At 36.1% G+C, this 24,950-nt stretch overlaps 1 protein-coding gene across 2 annotated transcripts in view; it reads right to left on the bottom strand.

The window, feature by feature from the left end:
- Window positions 1-24,950, bottom strand: part of TOGARAM1 (TOG array regulator of axonemal microtubules 1) — an 85,026-nt gene that overhangs the window by 47,814 nt on the left and 12,262 nt on the right. For both annotated transcript variants that reach the window (XM_043922097.1, XM_043922098.1), the window contains exons 2-7: window positions 23,271-23,427; window positions 19,777-19,911; window positions 12,375-12,668; window positions 10,595-10,854; window positions 8,047-8,279; window positions 3,666-3,766 (exon numbers count right to left, since the gene is read on the bottom strand). In XM_043922097.1, the coding sequence (XP_043778032.1) occupies window positions 3,666-3,766; window positions 8,047-8,279; window positions 10,595-10,854; window positions 12,375-12,668; window positions 19,777-19,911; window positions 23,271-23,427 (1,180 nt within the window). The remainder of the gene's footprint in view (window positions 1-3,665; window positions 3,767-8,046; window positions 8,280-10,594; window positions 10,855-12,374; window positions 12,669-19,776; window positions 19,912-23,270; window positions 23,428-24,950) is intronic.

The following is a 24,950-nucleotide window of genomic DNA, read 5'->3' as shown; positions in this document are numbered from 1 at the left end:
AAGTTTATGCATTATATTAATATTTCTTTGGGTATTTCCCTTTAGGAGAACAAATACTTACCAAGTGCCCACTATGTAGTAGGTGCCTTATGTATGTTATACATTTAGATCTTTACTACCCTTCTCAAGGTTTGAATCACCAAGTAAGGAAATTGAGTTTCTAAGCAATTAAGTAACTTCCACAGAACATGCATATGATTATTAAATATCAAACTGAGATTCCAGTTGGGTTCTCTCAGACTCCAAAGTACATAGGCATTGTCTTCTTGTGCTTAGTAGAATAACCATCTCTTAGTCTACCACACAAGCTTTGTGGAAGACAGTATACTAGGTACACGTGGTTGAGTTCAGCATTTATAATTATGACAGGTACTTGGAGATAATCAGGTGTAAATAATTTCTGAGAATCAAGAATCTGAGAGTCCAAAAAAGTAAAATAATTGTAATACACTATAAAAATGTCAGTGTAAATGTAATGACATTACAAAAGAGGTAATATGAATTTTATCTGTGAATTGGGAAGGCATCCCAGAGAAAGCAACTTGAGTTGTTTTCCAAGTAGCCTGGTGTATGGTATGGATTTCAGACTTCATCCAGAAGAATCAGTATGTACAAATGCAAAGAGATAGGAAATGGTACTGAATGTGGTCTGAGTTAAATGGATCACAAGATACAAAGCAAAAAGGAAAATGAGGCTAGAGAGGTTTGCATGGACCAGATCACAGAAGAATCCTTTGAATAAATTTACACTGGGGAATATAGTCAATTTTGCATTATGGGGAGTGGACTGTAAGTGAACAAAACCAAAGCTGGAGAGAAATGTTAGGTGGCTAAGTAAAAAATGTTTAAGAGTGATAGTGGGAATTAAAAAGAGATGAAGCTAAGACATAATTAGGAGGAAGAAATTTAAAATCTTAGCAAACAGTTAGATACACACACAACTTTTTAAGAAAGTACTTATAAGTTAAAGTAGCCTTAAGGTTATAGGACTTTTACACTGAGCTCATTTGAAAATAAATAGCAAAAAAAAAAAAAAAGAAATAGCATATCCTAAACTTGTTGTTCAGTCCCTAAGTTGTATCCAGCTCTTTGTGACCCCACGGGCTGCAGCACGCCAGGCTTCCCTGTCCTTCACTGTCTCCTTGAATTTGCTCAAATTCATGTCCACTGGTGCCACCCCACCATCTTATCCTATGCTGTCCCCTTCTCCTCCTGCTCTCAATCTTTCCCAACATCGGGGTTTTTCCAATAAGTTGATTCTTCACATCAGGTGACGTACTGGAGCTTAAACTTCAGCATCAATCCTTCCAATGAACACCCAGGACTGATCTCCTTTAGGATGGACTGGTTGGATCTCCTTGCAGTCCAAGGGAGTCTCAAGAGTATTCTTCAGCACCACAGTTCGAAAGCATCAATTCTTCGGCATTCACGTTTCTTTATTGTCCAACTCCATAGTCCAACATCCATACATGACTACTGGAAAAACCACAGCTTTGACTATATGGACCATTGTCGGCAAAGTGATGTCTTTTCTTTTTCATACACTGTCTAGGTTTGTTATAGCTTTCTTTCCAAGGAGCAAGTGTCTTTTTTTTTTTTTTTAAGCAAGTGTCTTTTAATTTCACAGCTGCAGTCTCCATCTGCAGTGATCTTGGAGCCCAAGAAAATAAAATCTGTTTTCACTTTTTCCCCATCTATTTGCTATGAAGTGATGGGACCAGATGCCATGATCTTATTTTTTTTAAATGTTGAGTTTTAAGCCAGTTATCTCACTCTCCTCTTTCACTTTCATCAAGAGGCTCTTTAGTTCCTCTTCAATTTCTGCCATTAGAGGTGTATCATCTGCATATCTGAGGTTGTTGATATTTCTCCCGGCAATCTTGATTCCAGCTTGTAATTCATTCAGCTTGGCATTTTGCATGGTATACTCCACATAAAATTTAAACAGAGTGACAATATTCAGCTTTGACATACTCCTTTCCAAATTTCAAAACAGTCTGCTGTCCCATGTCCAGTTCTAACTATTGCTTCTTGACCTGCATACAGGTTTCTCAGAAGACAGGTCAGGTGGTCTGGTATTCCCATCTCTTTTAAGAATTTTCCAGTTTCTTGTGATTCACAAGGTCAAAGCTTTAGTATAGTCAATGAAACAGAAGTAGATACGTCTCTGGAATTCCCTTGCTTTTTCTATGACCCAATGGATATTGGCAATTTGATCTCTGGTTCCTCTGCCTTTTCTAAATCCAGCTTGTACATCTGGAAGTTCACAGTTTACATACTGCTGAAGCTTAGCTTGAAGGATATTGAGCATTACCTTGCTAGTATGTTAAATAAGCACAATTGTACAGTAGTTTGAGCATTCTTTGGCATTGGCTTTCTTTGAGATTAGAAAGAAAACTGACCTCTTCCAGTTTTGTGGTCACTGCTGAGTTTTCCAAATTTGCTGGCATATTGAGTACAGCACTTTAGCAGCAGCATCTTTTAGGATTTTAAATAGCTCAGCTGGAATTTCATCACCTCCACTAGCTTTGTTCATAGTGATGCTTCCTAAGGCCCAGGTGACTTCACACTCCAAGATGTCTGGCTCTAGGTGAGTGACCACACCACTGTGGTTATCCAGGTCATTAAGAGCTTTTTTGTATAGTTCTCCTGTGTATTTTTGCCACCTCTTCTTAATTGCTTCTGTCTCTGTTAGGTCATTGCCATTTCTGTCCTTTACTGTGCCCATCTTTGTATGAAACGTTCCCTTGGTATCTCCAATTTTCTTGAAGAGATTTCTAGTCTTTCCCATTCTATTGTTTTCCTCTATTTCTATGGATTGTTCACTTAAGAAGGCTTTGTTATCTCTCCTTGCTACCCTCTGGAACTTTGCATTCAAGTGGGTGTATCTTTCCCTTTCTCCTTTGCCTTTTGCTTCTCTTCTTTTCTCAGCTATTTGTAAGGCCTCCTCAGACAACCACTTTGCCTTCTTGTACTTCTTCTTTGGGATGGTATTGGTCACTGCCTCCTGTACAATGTTACAAACTTCCAACCATAGTTCTTCAGGAACTCTGTCTACCAGATCTAATCCTTGTTACAATTAATTCATAATTCAATAGTTTTACAAATCATAAAGAAGACCACATATAGATTCCATCCTAAATGGATGAGAATTCAAATACTTTTCTAATTTGTTACCAATAACAGAATCTATTTTCTAGGAACTGATGTTATAAATTAGTGACTTCCAGGTTGGTCTGTAAAACGCTTACACAAGATACACTAGTTAAATATTATTTTTAATATTTAATATTTAATAATGTGTTGTTTGGTTCCCTGGTGGTTTCTAAAGTATGCTGCACATTAGAATCACCTAGAGAGTTCTCAAAAACTTTGATGTCCAGGTTGCATCCTGTATCAATTAAATCAAAATGTCCTGGCATAGGAGCCAGCATGGGTAACTTACAGACTTAAAGGAGGGACCAATTATACAGGTAAGTATTTTTTCTTCCAGAAATAATACAGTATTTATTCTTGCCACAATGGCCTTTTAAGGAGTTAAAAGATGATTAGTTTTAATTGTTAATTACAAAACTTCTAAATCTAAAATGCATTTGCCATCAGTCCATCACTTTTTTATCATCTAAAAATCTGTAAATCATATTTATCACAGAGTCATAGAATACCTGTACTGGGGCTTTGTTCAGCTGTCTGAGAGTTCTTATTCTTTGCCGAAGAAAGTCTTGTTGGACAAGGTTTTGATCCAAAAGTTGGAAATATGTCTGACCTACAATGAAACAAGATAATTTCAATAAACATTGAAGATCCAGAGCTATTAACGTTCTTATATAAAACATTCTCTATACTTTAATTAACTTACTAGCCTTAGATAATAAGGCAGCAAAAAGAATGAAAAAATAAGGCTAAGAATATTTCTTACTGGTATTCCTAGTTCACCTTTTGAACTTCCAACCTTTTCAACTTATCAGTTCAGTTCAGTTCAGTTGTGCCTGACTCTTTGTGACCCCATGGGCTGTAGCACGCCAGGCTTCCCTGTCCATCACCACTCCCAAAGCTTGTTCAAACTCATGTCTGTCTAGTTGGTGATGCCATCCAACCATTTCATCCTCTGTCGTCCCCTTCTCCTCCTGCCTTCAATTTTTCCCAGCATCAAGGTCTTTTCCAAGGAGTCAGTTCTTTGCATGAGGTGGCCAAAGTATTAGAGTTTCAGCTTCAGCATCAGTCCTTCCAGTGAATATTCAGGATTGATTTCCTTTAGGATGGACTGGTTGGATCTCCTTGCAGTCCAAGAGACTCTCAAGAGTCTTCTCCAACACCACAGTTCGAAAGCTTCAATTCTTTGGCACTCAGCTTTCTTTACTGTCCAACTCTCACATCCATACATGACTACTGGAAAAACCACAGCTTTGACTATATGGACCTTTGTTGGCAAAGTAATGTCTCTGCTTTTTAATATGCTGTCTAGGTTTGTCATAGCTTTTCTTCCAAGGAGCAAGCATATTTTCAACATATGGTCAATCCTTAATTATTCATGAGAAGATTACCAAAGGAAATTAAAACACTGCAATTTGTGCTGTATAATCTTTCTTTGAATTATACAAGCCCCTTCGCCACAACAAGGCTGTGATTCATGAAGGGGATATGAAGAATACATCATTCAAAATGCCAGGCTGGAAGAATCACAACCTGGAATCAACACTTCAGGGAGAAATATCAATAACCTCAGATATGCTGTAGACGATATCATTCCAATGGCAGAAAGCGAAAAGGAATTCAAAAGCCTCTTGATGAGGGTGAAAGAGGAGAGTGTAAAAGCTGGCCTGAAACTCAACATTACAAAAACTAAGACGGCATCTGGTCCCATCACTTTAAGGCAAAGAGAAGGGCATAAAGTAGGAATAGTGACAAATTTTATTTTCTTGGGCTCCAAATTCACTGTGGATGGTGACTGCAGTCATAAAATTAAAAGACACTTGCTCCTCGGAAGGAAAGCTATGACAAACCTAGACAGCGTATTAAAAAGCAGAGTTATTGCTTTGCTGACAAAGATTGATGCAGTCAAACGTAGTTTTTCCAGGAGTCACGTACGCATGTGAGAGCTGGACCATCAACAAGGCTGACTGCCAAAGAATTGATGCTTTTGAATTGTGGTGCTAGAGAAGACTCTTGAAAATCCCCCTGGATTGCAAGGAGATCAAAGCAGCCAATCCTAAAGGAAGTCAACCCGGAATATTCAATGGAAGGCCTACTGCTGAAGCTGAAGTTCCAATACTTCGGCTACCTGACAAGACAAGCTGACTCACTGGAAAAGACCCTGATGCTGGGAAAGACTGAAGGTAAGATGAGAAGGGGAGAAAGAGAATGAGAAGGTTAGATAGCATCACCAACTCAGTGGACATGAATTTGAGCAAACTCAGAGAGACAGTGGAGGACAGAGGAGCCTAGTGTGATGGGGTTGCAAAAAGTTGGACATGACTTGGTGACTGAACAACAACAAATCTTTGCGTGTGTGTGTCAGAGGAGGGGAGCCCAATCCAAAAACAGTCCATTCCAGAACTAAGCCAAATGATTCCAGTTATCTAAAATATTATCTACCTTCATATATAATATAAAAATATGGACTTTATAATAAATAAGAGATCAGCAACAAGTGAATTTAGCAAATGCGTGCTTTCTTCCTGGACTATCTTTTGCTATTCTTTGACTTTATTTTTTTTAATTTTTTATTCTTTGACTTTAAAAAGGCCTATAGGCCTTGTTTCACAAAGAAATCAAACTGAAGAATATTAAGTCTGTAGATAAGGGAACTGTTTAAAATCAGTAAGAGCCAGTACGCCAATAAGTTAGTGATGGATATTATAAAGAAGAGATTTTACAAAGAAGTACAATTTTTGTAGGTGGGCAGGCATATTTGTTAATTGGCCTAGTGAGAAATCAATGCTAAAAATTTTAAGAATAATTACTCTAGATTAGATGACTGTCAATTTACATTTATACTGGGTGTACTGGACTTGGATGAAAGAAAGTATTTCATACTATAGAAAAGTGTTTCTCAATAATTTTTCCTTCCCAATCTACATTAAGGATTGTAGTCAGTAGTCAGTAGTAGTGACTTTCTTTGGCAATGATTCTTAAGGCAGGATGTAAGCAGGTTGAGAATTACCTCTCTTAAACTAATAAAATTAAATGTGGAAATAGTAAATTCATTAAAGATAATTCAGTCCATAACTGAGGGTATACTGAATTCCTTTTACACAGAGCTCAATATCTGAAGAGATAACCTAATGAGACAACATCAGGAATAGTAAATTCTAAATGTTGTAATATAAAAATGAACTTTCCTTCCCAACTGTGTTCCAGATTACTTACAGAACCTTGAAATTGTAAGAATGTGTAATAAATTTCACATCTTTGGAAGATAAAGGAAAAACTTTAGGTCTAAAAGATAAATGTATATATTTTAAATATCTGGTAACTTCACCAGCCCACACAGCCATTCCAAATTCATTTTATAAATCTATTACATTATTCTACCCAGGTAATTACAACAAAGGAATTTCCAGTAAGAAAAAATTTCCAAATGCAAAATAAGCTGCTATTGAAGTTAAAAAATACGGGGAAGAAAATCTGGGATGAGACAAACCTTTCACAACAGACACAAAAATTTGGTTTAATTCTATGTACTGCTGAAATAAAACACTCTTTCACGTTAATGTTCAGAGAACACCATCTTTCCTTTAAATATGTAATCTCTACCTACATTATTAGAGGTTCTAGTTCACTTAAGTAAAAATAATTTAAATTCAATTTTAAATATTTACTTCTAATGTCAATAGCTATATATAAACATGGGCTTTCCAGGTGGCAACAGTGGTAAAGAACCCGCCCATCAATGTAGGAGGTGTAAGATGTAAGAAATGCAGGTTGGATCCCTAGGTAGGGATGGAGGAGGGCATGGCAACCCACTCCAGTATTCTTGATTTGAGAATCCCACGGACAGAGGAGCCTGGTAGGCATAGGGTCGCAAAGCGTTGGACACAACTGAAGCGACCTAGCAAACATATATATACATGGTATAGGATAAAATCAAAGGAAAACGAAATTAAACAGACCAACAACAAATGTTAAAAAGGATGTGAAACAATTGAAACTGTTCATACATTGCTGATGGGGGTATAAAACTGCAGAAGCATCTTAGAAAACTGTTTAGCAGTTATTTGAAAAGTTAAATGTCCATATACCCAAGACCTAACAATTCTACTCTTAGGTTATCGTCTAAAGTAAAGAGGAATACACGTGAAACTAACACAAAATTGCAAACCAAGTATAGTCCAATATAAAATAAAATTAAAAAAATAAATCACTAAAATGAAATAAAGAGGGAAAGGATTCCCCAAAGTCCTAGAATAGGGTCAGAGACATTTTCAACAATCAAGGAAGGGTCACTCTTTGAAGACTGGGAGGTTACTGAGGTAATCTGGGAAAGTCTGCCGAAGCGCTGTGCTGTCAGTGTGGAGTGATCAGGACTCCACTCCAGCGCTACTGTGGTAAGGGAATTCCCAAGAGGGCTACAAAAGCGATGGCATGGAGCCCTAAACTCCCACAAGGTAATGGAGTAACAAAAAAAGAAGTAGTTGGGTAATGGCTGGGTGGAGTTTATCCACATGAGAGGAAATTAGTGCTGAGTTTTAAACAAAAGCAGTAATATCAGCTACTAGTCGATTGCCAAAGAGTTAATGATACAGAAAAGAGCTAAACGACAAACATATTAGGATAAATCTTAGATAGGCATAATAACAAGTGCAACTTTGAGACTAGGCTTTATATTAATTTAGTTGGGGTTTTGTTCTGTCTCTCCACCGACACCCCAAACTAAGGCTAAGCAAGGTAATATCTGTAAACTTTCCTGTTGTCTTTTAAATGTATTTCAATGTTTTAAAAACTAGTAAATAAATAATTTCAAAGTTTTAAAAAAATATGATATCAAGAGCTTCAGACTAAAAATTATAGATTAAAATTCATTTAACACATCAAAAAATAAAATACATTATTCTCTTCCCCTGGGGAGTTGTCGACAGAGAAGAAGTCAAGGATTCTTGGCTGTAAACTCCACTTTCACTGTAGGAACTGATATTTGGAGAGGAAGATCGAGATGGGGAATCCACAGTCAAGTCAAGCTTCATGGCGGAGTCTGGGCTTTCAAGATCAGAAGTACTGCCACTCAGTTTTGCTCTTTTCTTAGCTGCGCTATTACGAAGGGACCTAAGAGAGCTCTGCATCTAAGGAAAAAAAAAAACTTTACAAATTAATTATATAAATAAAAGTTATCCTTAGATTTTAAAACTCTAATAACTAAACCGAGTTAGCCACTCTTCAATCTAACACTAACAAGATGGATGTTAAAATATCTATATATAGTATAAATACAGACTTCAGTACTCAGGTATTTATAAACAACCTTCTAGGCTAAAAGTTCCTTAAGAGGAAGGATCTCAAGATATTATTCATCATGCTATTTTCAGCACTGGGTATAATGACTAATACATTGTAAAAATTCAGTTCATAAAGTAGAATGATTGAATCAGATGGTAGACAGCCCAGCTGAAGTCATCTTAGGTCAACAGTGTGCTGACGTGGCTATTTAACAGTAATCAGTTTTCTAAATTTGAAGCTTACATCAAGCTTGCCAGTGTTCAGAGAATAATAGATCAGTGTATATAACTTCTGAAGAAAAGTATTTACAAAAATGCAGAGTAGAAATCTTCATTACATATATATTAAGTTTGGGAACAGAACCTTGAACAAATTAAGGAACTCAGAAATATACATAAATTATGTTTTGCTTACATTTTGATTAAGTATGGCCACTTCCCTAGTAAGTCCTTGGAAAGCTGAATATTTAAAAATAGTAGTATCTGTTTATATGTACTAATTATAAAAAAGAAATTACCTCTTCAATTACCCACTAAAAGGATTATTTTTAAGTTATCATAAAAAAATTACAAAAATACGTAGGATCAAATGAAATTTATGAGTTACATAGGAAAGTGTCTTTTTAAAACCATTCACAATATTGTAAAAAAGTACCTCTTCTATAAGTTTCTTTTCTGTAAATAAATTCCATTTCTAGTACCATTGGAATATAACCGGAAAAACAAAAACAAAAACAAAAAGAAAAAACCAAGGAAACTTAATAAGCAGTTAGAAGCTGGAATGAACAATTAATTAAGAACCAATTTTGGTTCTTTATAAGTCAGTTTCACATAGGCTTAATGTTAGCTTTTTAAATAAATACACATTAATTTTTTTTTGAGTCAACTATTAGTACCGATGCCTCAGATCTTAAAAATGGGCTAAACTAAGACCATAATAAGACCATCAAATACCATCACTGGGTGTTTCAGTTTACATATTTAATGAAAAACACTTTCAAGCCTGACATCAGACAAATTGAAATGCTAAAAAGGAAGCATCTGTGAAAACAGTGCTCTAAATCCAAAGTAATAGAGCAGCCACATTCCTTCTCTGGCATAATTAATATGCATAGCTATCATGTTGGCAATATATTTTTATAGCATAAATGGAGTTATCTAGGATTCAAAGGTGAATATAAAATATGACCTCAATTCCATAAAGATAAACTTGTACATATGCACAAGGGATATGCTCAAGAATGTTTACTGCAGCATTGTTTACAATAGCAAAAGATGAAGAATAAGCCAAAATCAATCACATGAATGTGCCGTGCTCTATTTCTGTATTACAGTTACACGTGTATGCGTGCTAAGTCACTTCAGTTGTGTACAACTCTTTGTGACCCTACGGACCGTAGCCCGGCAGGCTCCTCTGTCATGGGATTCTCCAGGCAAAAATACTGGAGTGGGTTGCTGTGCCCTATTCCAGGGGATCTTTCTGACCCAGGGATCGAACCTGTGTCTCTTATTTCTTCCTGCATTTTCAGATGCTGTTTACCACTAGTGTCACCTGGGAAACTCATGCATTATATATACTATACATTACAATACATATATACTATATATTATATATATTGTAATATATATTATATACATTGTAATGTATACGAATACATTATAAATAAATGCATCAAATATTAATATATTAACATAAAAAGTACAGAAATACATAAAACACAAATTAATGGTAATAGTGGTTGTCTTTGGTGAAGAGGAAAGAGAAACTGGATTGGGGAGGGAACTACGTTATGTTTCATTTATTTAAAAAGTAGGAAAAATATGACAAACTGTTCATTTGGGGGGCTTAGTGCATACGTGTATTGCTGTATTATTTGTATTTTTGATTTTAAAAGGAATAACGTGTACGGAAGAAACATTGAAAGGAAAGACATTAGTGTGTTAACGATGAACTATTCGGGGTAGTGTAATCTAGTGTGATAAATTTTCTTCCTAATACTTCACTATAGTTTCCATGTTTTCTACTGTAAACACATAGAATATTTTTACAATAAGACAAGATGTTATGTAATTCAAAGTACTTGATTTTTCCTTAAATGACAACTATTATATTACAAACAACTACAAGCATTTAGAAATTATTGAAAATATTTGGTTCTAACCTCTTCTTGATCCAAATCTTTATCCCTGATATTTAATTCTGAAAGATCAACTGTAAGATTATCTTTTTCACTCTTCCAAATGTCATCAGGCTCTTTCTTTTTGGGTCCCACTGTGCTTAGATCAGCTTTATCAGGCAAAAGGCTGATTCCCCGTGGTATGGGAGGTACAGGTTTGGTCCCATTTAAGCCTCGTCGGGAAGATGGTGATCTCACCAAAGCAGGAGTAAGTTGAACGTGAGGTTTCTCTTGAGAATTTTCTCCTGCGTGGAAAAGACACATTACTTCTTTTACTTCTTTTCTTTTTTCAACTTCAAGTTGGAAAACAAGTTAGCATTAAAATCACGAGTGTTTAGAATTAGTTGTTTTTAAATTAAAAAGCACACTATATTATATTAGAAATAAAGATTGCTACTTGAGATAAAAAACAAGAAATTGTTCCCTAACAAATATAACAAAAATGGACCACCCAGAATCCTTTCATACAAAATACAAATATTATAAACCAAGTGAATTTTTTTTTTTTTGGCTATGCTGCTCAGCTTGTAGGATCTTAGGTCCCCAAACAGGGATTGAATCCGGGCTGTCAGCAGTGAAAGCTCATAGTTCTAATCACAGGACTGCCAGGGAACTTCCTGAAATGTCTATCTTCATACACATCACCATGACTTTCATATAGTAAAGTCCATAATAACCTAGAAACGTTAATGATTTGGCTTGATTTAAGCAACACTTGATGTAAGCACACTTGAATGACCACTATGTGCAAAGCAGTAATACTGGGCACTGAGGAGAACAAGTTAAACAATATTTCAGCTTTCAATACAGTATCTGATTTTGGAGGAACGACAAATACAGAAAAAAATTACCAGAAGAAAATGAAGGCTCAATGCTAAAAGACAGTAACAAAATCAGCTGACTATGCAATAAATTGATGTTAAGGTTATAAACTAGAGTATTCGTGCTGTGGGGTAGTTTAAAAGTGAAATATTTGACCTTAGGGGTTGGGGTTAGGGAAGCATTTGGGACATGGGACTCACCTTTCACAGACTTTCTGAAACTGACTCTGTCTTGAATAAACATACATGCTAATATTATGATTTTGGCGTGGGCTACTGTTAAGGATATTTTAGTTGATAACAAACAGTAGTGTGTGTGCGCTCAGTTGCTCAGTCATGTTTGACGCTTTGTAACACCATGGACCATAGCCTGTCAGGCTCCTCTGTCCATGGAATTTTCTAGGCAAGAATACTGGAGTGGGTTGCCATTTTCCTACTCCAGGAGATCTTCCTGAACGTGCATCTCTTGTGTCTCCTGCATTGACAGGCAGAGTCTGTACCACTGTGCCACCTGGGAAGCCCAACAAACAGTAGAAAACCCATCAAAATAATTTTGATAATAACATTCAATAAATGTTGAATAAATACTAGACACTGAGGTAAATATATGAACAATATTTTATATTTGTAAAGCTAAAACTTGTTATTAGGCTCTCAGACTGTTCATATTCATGTCCATTATAAAGCACTATTATTTATTTAGTTTTACAAAAGGATTCTGAAGTGGCAATACAAGAAAAAAAAAGAAATGACAATCTTAACTGAATTTTATATTACACATTTGATCTACTGAACATTCCATTAATATTTTGCTAAATATTTACTAATTCAGAGAAATAAAATGCAATTTATAAGCTTTTAAAGATCTGACAACCCTAACTTCAAATAATTATTCAAACGTACAAATATTTGAACAAAGTATTAATTTTTACCATCACATATACCTGTAGGATCAGATGATTTTTGGCTGACAAGCTTTTTTTGTGGACTTGGCTTTGAAAGCCCTTCAAAGCTTTTAAGAGGCCAGGAACTTGAGAAATTAATGGAATTATCTTGAGACTTCTTTGGAGACACAGTAAGAGACGTGTGCTTTGGACTAGTTCGAGGTGACGAGAGAGGATAGGATGGAAGAAGGACGGCTCCTGAACTTGAATTTGGACCAGAGTATGATGAAGAACGCTCTGTTTGACCACCAAATGTTTGCTGTGTCTTACTACTGAAACATAGGCTAGCACAAACTGTAATAAGACAAAAGAGAATGTTATTTATTTATACACATCTTCTAAGAGTTTTAAGTTTTTTTGCTTTTCACATTCAAGTTTTTAATCCTATCTGGCATCCCTACTTTTGCAGGTAAAAACCTAACTTAACTTTCTTCTATAGATACACTGGAGTTCTCCCCGTGCCAGTTTTTGAGCCAGCCATTCTTTTCCTTGCATCTATAAATCTGCCATGTGTATATTGAAGTCTATTCTTGGGTGCTTCTTATGGGTTCCGTTAACCTTTTTTCCTGTTTCTACAGTAGTACCACCATGTTTTATTTATCCTCACACTGATAAAGTCTCCTTCCATTTTTTTCCAGTTTTGAGAGATGGCTGACATACATTACTGTATAAGTTTAAGGCATACACCATGATGGTTTGACATATATATAGTAGCTGCTTAGTCTGCAAGTCATCTCCAACTCTTTGCAACCCATGAGCTGCAGTGTGCCAGGCTTTTCTGTCCTTCACAGTCTCTAGGGAGTTTGCACAAACTCATGTCCATTGAGTCAATGATGCCATCCAACCATGTCATCCTCTGTCACTCCCTTCTCCTCCTGCCTTCAATCTTTCCCAGCATCAGGATGTTTTCCAATTAATTAGCTCTTTCCATTAGGTGGCCAAAGTATCGAAGCTTCAGCTTCAGCATATATAGAGAATGAAATGTACATGTATGGTGAAATGATTAACAAGATAGGTTCAGCTAACATCTTCTGACATAGATAAAATAAAAAGAAAAGAAAAAAGGAAAAAGAACTTTCTCCTTGTGATGAGAACTCTTAGAATTTATTCTTGTAACAACTTTTCTATATGCCACACAGCAGTGTTAACTATAGTCATCATATTGTCTCCTTCCATTTTGATCCTCTTTAGAATTATCTAGGTCATCCTTGGTCCTCTGTTCTTTCATATGAGTTCTGGGGTTAGCTTGCCATGCTCCATTAAAGATCCTGTTGAGATTTTGATAGAAATGAAATTGAGTTTCCTTGTTTAAAAATATAGGATTGCAAAAAAAATGCACGATCTCTTTTAATTTATGCAGGCCTTCTTTTATGTCTCTCAAAACAGTATTTTAGCTTTCATAATGAATGTCTTTTGTTAGGCCTCCATATACTTACAAATTTTGTTGACAACTGTAATTTCTTTCTTAAAAATCAGTTCCTGAATATTCCTGGTATCTGGGAACTTTACTCACCTTTCTGTTTGGGTTTTATATCTAGCAATCTTGCTAAATCACTTATTATTTTAATAGTTTTCTGTATATCCTTCTGGATTTTTTTATATAGATAATCCAAAAATGATAATAATATTAATGATGAAAACTACAACGGCAATGATGAGAACTAATCTTTATTGAGCTAATATTCATGTGCCAGGGGTGTTCCAAGTATTTTCTATGTATTAACTAATTTAATCTTCACAACAATTCTGTGGGGAAGGTACCATTCCTATTTTATGGATTAAAAAAAAGGACAGAGTAAATTGCTAAAAATCACATACTAAGGAAATTACTGAATTCAAGCTCTCTGGCTCCAATCCTGTGCTCTAAACCACTATATTACACCATGTTTTATCTGCTTAGAAAGGTACACCTTCCAAGACTGAACCAGGAAAAAAGCAGATAATATGAACAGACCAATTACTGGTAATGAAATAGAATCAGTAATTTTAAAACTCCCAACAAACAGAAGTCCAGGACCAGATGACTTTCACAGGTGAATTTTACCAATTTACCTATCCTTCTCAAACTATTAAAAAAAAATTACAGAGGAAGGAACACTTCCATATTCATTGTATGAGGACCACAGCACTCTGGTATCATATCCAGAGGAAAACATCACACAAAAAAGAAAACTGCAGGCCAACATCACTGATAAACATAGATGTAAAAATCCTCAAGAAAACACTAGTAAACCAAGTTCAACAATACATTAAAAGGTTCCTACACCATGATCAAGTGCATTTATGCCAGAGATGCAATAATTTTTCAGTATCTATAAATCAATGTGATATATACCACATAACCACATAACTTCAATAAATTGAAGAATAAAAATCACATGATCATATCAACAGATGCAGAAAAAGCTCTCAATAAAACTCAACATCCATGTATAATAAAACCTCTCCAGAAAGTGCTCACAGGGGGAACCTACCTGAACCTAATGAAGGCCACATATAACAAACACACAGCTAACACCATACTCAATAGTGAAAAGCTGAAAACATTTCCTCTAAGATTAGGAACAAGACAAAGATACATACTCTCACCACTTTTATTCAACATAGTATTTGAAGTCTTAGCCACAGCAATGAGAGAAGGAAAAGAAATAAAAATAATCTAAATTGGAATGGAAGAAGTAACACTATCATTGTTTGCAGATGACATGATACTACATACAGAAAATCCTAGAGACACTACCAGAAAACTACTAGTAATCATCAATGAATTCAGCAAAGTTGCAGGATACAAAATATACAGAAATCTGTTGTAATTCTATACAATAACAACAAACTTTCAGGGAATTCCCTGGCAGTTCAGTGGTTAGGATTCTGTGCTTTCACTGTCAAGGGTCTGGGTTCAATCCCCAGTTGGGGAACTAAGTTTATACAAGTCATGTGGCATAGTCAAAAATAAAACAAAACTATCAGAAAGAGAGAAAGGCAATAATCCCATTTACTATCGCATCAAAGAGAAAAAAATACCTAGAAATAAACTTAACTAAGGAAGCAAAAGACCCATACTTGTAAAATGATCAGATAATGTTGAAAGAAATTAAAGATGACACAAATAGATGGAAAGATATACTGTGTTCTTAGATCAGAAGAATTAAGATTGTTAAAATGACCACACTACCCAAGGTAATCTACAGATTCAGGGCAATCCCCATCAAGAGACCAATGGCATTTTTCACAGAACCACAACAGAAAATTTTTTAATTTGTATGGAAACACAGAAGACCCCAAATAACCAATTCAATCTTAAGAGAGAAGAAGAGAGCTGGGGGAATCGTAGTGCTAAGAAAACTGGACAGTTACATGTAAAAGAACGAGATTAGAACATTTCTGTAACACCACGTAAAAAATATAAACTCAAAATGGATGGAAGACCTAAATGTAAGACCATATACTATAATATCCCTAATAGAAAACATAGACAAAATACACTCTGACATAAATCACAGCCGTATTTTTTTTAATCTATCTCTTAAAATATAGGAAATAAAAGCAAAGATAAACAAATGGGCCTCCAAGCTTTTGTACAGCAAAGTAAACCGCCAACAGAGCGAAAGACCGTGCTGCTGTAAGTCGCGTCAGTCGTGTCCAACTCTGCGCCTCTATGGACTGGAGCCCTCCAGGCTCTTCTGTCCACGGGGTTCCCCAGGCAAGCATACTGGAGTGGGTTAGCGTTTCCTCCTCCAGGGGATCTGCCTGACCCAGGGGTTGAACCCTCATATCCTGCACCTCTTGCATGGGCAGGTGCACTCTTGACCACTGAGCCTCCTCGGAAGCCTCTGCTAACATCAAGGAGATGCAAATCAAAACCACGAGGACGTGTAACCCCACATCTGTCAGAATGGCTATCATCAAAAAGTACACAAATAACAAATGTTGGCAGTGATGTGAAGAAAAAGGTACCCTCAGACAATGTTGGTGGGAACGTAAATTGGTGCAGCCACTGAGGAAAACAGTACAGAGGTGTCTCAAAAAACTACAAACAGAACCATAATATGACCCAGCAATTCCATTTCTGGGTATATATTGGGGAAAAAAAAAGCCACAACACTAATTCAAAAGGATACATGCACCTCAATGTCCATAGCAGCATAATTCACAATAGCCAAGATATGGAAGCAACCTAAGTGTCTCTCAACAGATGAATTGTTAAAGAAGATGTGGTGTATATTAACAGTGGAATACTACTCAGTCATAAAACAGAATAAAAGTTTCCCATTTGGTGCAACATGGATGGACTTGGAGGCTATATTATGCTAACTGAAGTAAGTCAGACAGAAAAATAAATACTATTTGATATTACCCCCTTCATGGACCACAGCCTTGTTGTGGCAAAGGGGCTTGCATAACTCAATGAAGCTATGAGCTATGCTGTGCAAAGTCGTCCTAGACAGAATGGTTATAGTGAATAGTTCTGACAAAACGTGGTCCACTGGAGTAAAGAATGGCAACCCACTCCAGTATTCTTGCTGCAAGGACCCCATGAACAGTATGAAAAGGCAAAAAGATATGACAATGGAAGATAAGCCCTCTAGGTTGGAAGGTATCCAATACACTACTGAGAAAGAACAAACGGCAATTACTAACAGTTCCAGAAGAATGAAGCAGATAGGCTGAAGCAGAAATGACAGAGACATCACTTTGCTGACAAAGATCCATATCGTCAAAAGTACAGTCATGTATAGATGAGACTGTTGGATATCAAGAAGGCTGAGCACCAAATAACTGAGGCTTTTGAATTTTGGTGCTGGAGAAGACTCTCGAGAGTCCCTTGGACTGCAAGGAGATCAAACTAGTTAATCCTAAAGGAAATCAACTCTAAATATTCACTGGAAGGACTGTTGCTGAAGCTGAAGCTCCAATACTTTGGTCACCTGATGTGTAGAGCCAACTCATTGGAAAAGACTCTGATGCTGGGAAAGATTGAAGGCAGGAGGAGAAGGGGTGGCAGAGGATGAGATGGTTGGATGGCATCACTGACTCAATGGGCATGAATCTGAGCAAACTCCGTGAGATAGTGAAGACAGGGGAGCCTGGCATGCTGCAGTCCACGAGGTTGCAAAGAGTCAGACACCCAGTGACTGAAAAGCAACAATATGTATCACATATATGAATCTAAAAAATACAACAAACTAGTGAAGATAGTAAAAAAAAAAAAAATCAGACTCACAGATATAGAGAACAAACTAATGATTACAAGTAGGAAGAGAGGTGGGGGGAGGGGCAATATAGGGTTGGGGAATAAGAGATATGATATAAAATAAGAGATAAGATATAAAACTATTATATATAAAATAAGCTACAAGGATATATTTTACAACACAAAGAATATAGCCATTATTTTATAACTATAAATGGGATATAACTTTAAAAATTGTGAATCACTACATTGTACATGTGTAACTTAAATAATACTGTAAATCAACTACACTTCAACTTTAAAAAAAGGCAATCTGTAATTTTTTTAGAGGTTCCTTCCAATTTTATTTATATCTTTCTGAAGAGTTTCCAAGACAACAGACCTAGCTTATTATATAACAAAACATTTTTCTGAAGACATAAATGACTAAGTATGTGTTAATCACTCAGTCTTATCCAATCTTTGTGACCCCAGGTTCCTCTGTCCATGAAATTCTCTAGGCAAGAATACTGAAGTGGGTTGCCATTTCCTTCTCCAGGGGATCTTTCCCACCCTGGGATTGAACCTGGGTCTCCTGCATTGCAGGCAGATTCTTTACCATCTGAGCCACAAGGGAAGCCATGTATGTATGACTTATATTATTTGACTATGTATGTCATATACTATTTACTTTTAATTCATATCTAACATGCTTAGGACCTCTACCTCTACCTAAACCTTATAGGAGACTTAAATGGTCACAAATTTATATATACAACCTACTAGTAAGTTAAATCTTGACTTTAGAAAAACATAATATTCCTTTAGTAGCTGCTCTAATAGGTATTCTGAGAGGTTACCAAAACCAAAGACACTCTGAAGATCTGATTAAACACTGACAGTGGAGGTTGTCTACAAAGGTAACGTAAGCATTCAGGGACATCTGGAAACAGAAGAGATGAAGCAACACAGAGAAACCTCTCTATTTCTACTAATCAGCAGTCTCAAAGGTATCCTGTCCAGACTTAGGGAAAAAATCTCTATCATTAAGAAAGATAAACTAAAAAAGAGAGATAAACTATCTTAGTGTGAATAACACCATAAAGAAAAACTTTATGTAGTCATGTGGACCTTTGGAGTGGGTAGAAGAAAGGGTGGCTAAAGTGAAAGTGCTATATTAACTCCATCTTCTTTACTAATTTCAAATAAGCATTGTTTTTTCATCAATAAATAAAGACAGACATACATCCCAATCACTCAGAAAATTTTAGTAAAGGATATACAACAACAAAATATCTCCAAAATTTCTGAGTTTATCCTATTTCTAAGTAATAACTGATATAGCTATTAACTAGCATAGACATGGGAGACATGCCTTCAAATCCAAAATTCATATGTCTGACAGCCAGCCTCAAACTCTCCCTCTTGTTCTATCTTATGAATATGTAAGATATCTAAAATGATAGCTAGTTAAGCAGTCATGGGTCCTAATAGGAGACATAATAAATTCTAAATAGCTTTAAAATTTAAAACTTTTATGGACGCATATATATGGAATTTAGAAAGATGGTAACGATAACCCTATATGCGAGACAGCAAAAGAGACACAGATATATAGAACAGTCTTTTGGACTCTGTGGGAGAAGGCGAGGGTGGGGTGATTTGAGAGAATAGCATTGAAACATGTATATTATCATATGTGAAACAGATCGCCAGTCCAGGTTCGATGCATGAGACAGGGTGCTCAGGGCTGGTGCACTGGGAGGACCCAGAGGGATGGGATGAGGAGGGCTGGGGGCGGGGTTCAGTATGGGGAACACATATACACCCATGGCTGATTCATGTCAATGTATGGCAAAAACCACTACAATATTGTAAAGTAATTAGCCTCCAATTAAAATTTAAAAAAAAAAAAAAACGTTATGGAAAAATAACTGTCTTCTGCTATTACAGTACTCCTTATGGGATAATTTTATTTTTAATTACTTGCTATGAAAATTTTCATCTCTACCATGAGGTTCTAAAGTCTCTAATCAGTCATATTTATATCAAGAGTACTAAACCTAACATTTCAGTTTAACAGTTATGAAAAATTTGATTAAAATTATTATTAAAAATAAAACATCCTTTTCTGTAGTAAGTATAATTATACAAAATAACATATTAGATTTGGAAACCCCACAAAATATTTGTAAATCATTTATATTCAAATAAAGTTGGAATTTAAACCTTTATCTTGATGACTGTTGGTTGTTCCCAGGTACTGTAAGTCAGAATCCACACTGCCAGTTTTACCACATATCTGTGAAAATCCAAGTTGTCCACATTTCCCAGAGAGATTTGTCTGATGAGTCCCACTAGTGCCTTTGGAAGGAGAAGAAAAACATAAAATCAAAAGTTTACTTCATGAACACAACTAATTTCACAAATGTTGGTGTCCTTTGTGTGGGAATAAATTTAAGAGTATATGTACATTAAGCCAGGCAGGCAAGAAAGATTTGCCTGCAATCAGATTTGCTGTTGGCAGATCTGATTAGTGACAGGGGTTAAAGGACAGAAGACAGACTGGTCAGGTATAGAGAAAAGAAAAATATGTTGAAAAATATATACAAAGGCAGTTTCTTCCTATATGTTCCCCTCTCTCACCATGGAAGGTTTCTCTGGACCTCAATTACCTTCTTCCCAGGATTTGTAGTAAATTCACACTCTATTCAAAAAGGTCTACTGCGGGACTCTTTTTCTTTCTTTCCTAACATGTAACACACATTCACGTACTTTCCAAGCTTACCCAGGCATATTTTCCAGATCCCTTCCCTCCCACCTGTGACTCCTTAAGGTTATTCCTGGGCAGGGGAATAAGTCTGAAGGAAAAAAGGTGATATTGACCTCTCTGATGTTTAGTTAATTCTCTATATAAAATTCCTTATATGTAGTTCTAAAATTCTGATTTTTATAATTCTGTGATTTCAAGCCCCTTTTTCCAGCATGGACTGGATGTCTGCTAAGTTAATTCTTCACTCTATACTCTGGTTATGTGAGAGTTGGACTATAAAGAAAGTTGAGCACCGAAGAATTGATGCTTTTAAACTGTTGTGTTGGAGAAGACTCTTGAGAGTCCCTTGGACTGCCAGAAGATCCAACCAGTCAATCCTAAAGGAAATCAGTCCTGACTATTCATTGGCAGGACTGATGCTGAAGCTGAAACTTTGGCTATCTGATCTGAAGAACTGACTCATTGGAAAAGACCCTGATGCTGGGAAAGATTGAAGGCAGGAGGAGAAGGGGATGGCAGAGGATGAGATGGTTGGATGGCATCACCGATTCAATGGACATGAGTTTGAGCAAGCTCTGGGAGTTGGTGATGGACAGTGAAGCCTGGCGTGATGCAGTGAATGTGGTCACAAAGAGTTGGACACGACTGAGCGACTGAACTGAATTAAATACTCTGGTTATACTTTCTCCCTAAATTTTGCCTCACTACCAACCACAAACCCTCCCACAAACCCTTCTCTTCTCTAAAATTCAGCTCAAGTTCAACCTCTTTCTTGGAGTTATCATAAACCACTTCAATACCTATGATTTCTTCCTTTCTTGAATTGCTATAGTACGTATAATTTATATCATTCAACCTAACATTAAGTTACATGCTGTCTTATTCTCTATTTAAAATCTGTACAGTTAGGTAAGAAATTCTAGATGATACAAAAAAACACAGGCTTTATAAAAATCCCAAGCAATGCTTCAAACATAACTGGATATATTCTTGCATTTCTTTTTCTCTATCAAATAAACACTCAACTACACAATCATTGTAAGACCTCGTTTTTATATGAAAATATTATGGAATTTTATTGCATAAAGATCTACAAATTCTCCTAGGGTAACAATGTTTTCTAAATATTGTGTCATAGCCAATAAATTTCAATAACTGGTATCACTTGGATCTTAAGTAAAAGACAAACTCAATCTTGATCTCATACTCCACTTTCCACTCCTAAATGATTTCCTTTTGTCAACACATTACCATTTTTCTAATTACCTGGGTGCTAAGTCTAGAAATCTTTCTCCCCTTTTTCCTATTTTGTGTCATCATCATATTTTTCTGATTATTCATTTCTATTTAATCTGTAAACAACCCTGTCACCCTAGTTGCTTTGTTCTTTAATGAAACAAGTCTCCATTAGCTCCCTATAGCTTACAAGTACTAGCTCAAATTTTTGAATCTAGCACACAAGGGTTCCCCATATTCCAATTTCTCTTTGACCACCTAAAATGAATCCTACCTTTAGACTGCTGTCAGAAATCTCAAGCCCATTCCTAATGTGAGCCTTTGCTCTCCTCATACCTCCCCTTAACATCTGGAATCATACATATATCCCAAAAAGATGCAGCTCAAGTATTATCTCCTCTTTAATGATTTTTCTAACTGATAAGGCCCATGACAGTGACAATGTCCTCAGAATAATATTTACTTTCTATAACACTTATTTTACGCAACTAAACATCTTCCCAGTTGCTCTGGCCAAAAAAACCTTAGAACTCTTTCAACCTCCCTCTCACACTCCTACACAACACATCAGCAAATCCTAGTAACTGTACCTTTGACTTATACTCAGAATCCAATCACTTTTCACTATAATCACTGCTGCATTGGTTAAAACTTCCATTGACTCCAGCCTGGATCATAACAGACTCCATGTTTTTTTTCCTTGCCTGAATTAATCTATTTCAAATGTAACATCCCCCAAGTCTGGAAAGCAAGCCAATTGATGTTACTTCTTTCCTCAAAATATTCTTCAATATTTTGAAGCCCATTCAACAGCTTATTAGGCCTTAAATAGGAACCCATATTATTCTCTTCAATTTAATTTTCTACTTCTCTTCCCCTTACTCGTTTCATTCCAGATTTACTAGCTTCTTCGATCTATCTCAAATATGTCCTGTACTCTGCACTAACTGTTCCCTCTTTTTGGAATCATTTGCTGTTCTCTCATGGTACCTATGTGGTTTGCTCCAAATATTATTCCCTTCTCAATATGGCCTTCTTTCATCACACTATTTAAAATAGGCCCTCCTCTATGTTCCTCTTCTTTGCTTATTTTTTTTCAAAGCATTTATCACCATCTAATTTATTCTGCTTTGCATTTATTTAATGTTTGCTTTGTCCCAACTAGAATGTAAGATCTATTAGGCAAAAAGTTTTCCCTATTTTGTTGACTGCTATATCCCCAGATTCCATAGTGGTTCATTGGTAAAAAAATCTGCCTGCCAAGCAGGAGACACAAGTTCAATCCCTGGGTTGGGAAGATCCCTTGGAGAAGGAAATGGCAAACTATTCCAGTATTCTTGCCTAGGAAATCCTATGGACAGAGAAGCCTGGCGGGCTACAGTTCATGGACAACAGCAAATATACCCAGTACTTAGAAAAGTATCTGCACATACTTAGAAACATATCTGTACACAGGATATACTCAGCAAACATGGGTTGTTGATGAAGCAAATACTCCTTACATTAATACCCAAAGGGTTTCAATGAGAAACCCTCCCAGGATCTCATGAGACGATTGGGTCGAACTGTCCATTCTTATCAGGTCTTTAACAAATATTACTGAATTTGAACTGTCTTCCAGATTATAAGTTCTAAGAGGTTCTGAATGACCTATGAAGATTAGAGAAATCTTTAACTTAGTTCAACATGTTCATTACCTGAAACTTTCACTTACCAGCGGCACACATAGGAAGAGAATCTGGGTTAAATTCCCGACTATTCTGAAATAAGGATCTTGACACTCTTTTTCTGCTAAAACATAAATCATCGTTGACTGGCATTCCTTGAGACGGCTTTAATTTTGGAGATGGAATGAAATCATATGCTGTAAACTATAAAAACGGAATAACAAATTAGCAAATGTAGTTAAGTCTTCTTGGTAATGAATATGATGGAATAATTTAGACCTAATTATGAAATTCAGATTAAAAGAAAAAATTAATAAATGTATCAAATATACAATGATACAAATAAACATCCACATATAGTACACTAGCAGTATTTTTTCATGCTATGATATAAATGCTAATTTTTTTTCCTTTCTTAAACCTTACCCCAAACGTTTTCTGTACCTTACCTTCCTAGAGTACACAACTGGTAGCTAGGAAGGAAAGAATGCAAATGACAAAAAGAGTGAAATGATCACTTGAATAAAGGAAAGAACATTTCTGATTCAGCAGCATGGCCTGTCACACTATGCCATCTTTGAGCAGTGGACAATAAATGCTAGTTGAAGGCCACTGAACCAGCAAGCATCCCACTTTACTCTTCTTACTGAGGCAAATTTACTATCCATAATCTGCAGCCCAAATGTAAATGTAATCTATATCATGGTTCCCTTAGGAGATTTTTATGAGAGGTCTTTTAGTTAAAACCAAAATCATAATACTTTATATATGCTTAGTACTTTATAATTTCCAACTCCTTTTCCACATACCCAGTTTGATCTGTAAGGTACAAGAGTGCCAGAATAAAATTCTGAAACTCAACCTAATCATAGTTAAAGAACTACGTAAAAGCATGATTCAAGTGTTAAGACTCCTTCACCAATAATGGCCTCGACTGTTCTGGATCATTTCACACTGATCATGGCTATAGAACATTTTAAAAACTGAGTGAACAGACAAGAAATTTTATTTACTGTCCTTATATTTATTTGGAGCTTAAAGACACAATCAAATCTACACATGCAGTGAACTGTAAGTCTTCTCAGGTATCCTTAGCAAACTTTGTAAAGTGTCAAATAGCAATGAAATACAATAAAATTACAGATACATCTATTTGAAAACTTCTAAGCTACTTGACTACTACAAGATTAAGATTATCAAATAGATAACAAGTAACTTGTTATTCCTCATCAAATTTTGTGAGAAAACTGTTAACTCGTTCAAAAATTAACCCCCCAAATACTAGTGAGAAGTAATGAATGCTTTAGCTGAAAAAGGCCTGACTTTACTTTCTCAAAATCCAATATTATAATTTCTGAGACTGATTATAGGCTTCCCTGAGAGCACAGTGGTAAAGAATGCACCTGCAGTGTAGGAGACATGGGTTCAATCTCTAGTTTCGGAAGATCCTCTGAAGAAGGAAATGGTAACCCACTCCAGTATCCCAGCTTGGGAAATCCCATGGACAGAGAAGCCTGGTGGGCTATAGTCCGCCAGGGCTGCAAAGAGTCAGACATGACTTAGTGACTAAACAACAATGATGACTGATTTTATAGTAGTCAGAATGAAAAGAAGGGAGCCTCCCAACCCCCAGGGATCGAACTCAGGTCTCCTGCATTGCAGGCGGGTTCTTTACCAGCTGAGTCACCAGGGAAGCCCATGAAAAGGACACAATGGAATAAAAATGA

Source organism: Cervus elaphus, chromosome 13, assembly GCF_910594005.1.
Source record: "Cervus elaphus chromosome 13, mCerEla1.1, whole genome shotgun sequence".
NCBI lineage: Eukaryota > Metazoa > Chordata > Mammalia > Artiodactyla > Cervidae > Cervus > Cervus elaphus.
The sequence above is the reverse complement of the archived record's forward strand: the minus strand, read 5'-3'. Positions and strand labels throughout refer to the sequence as shown.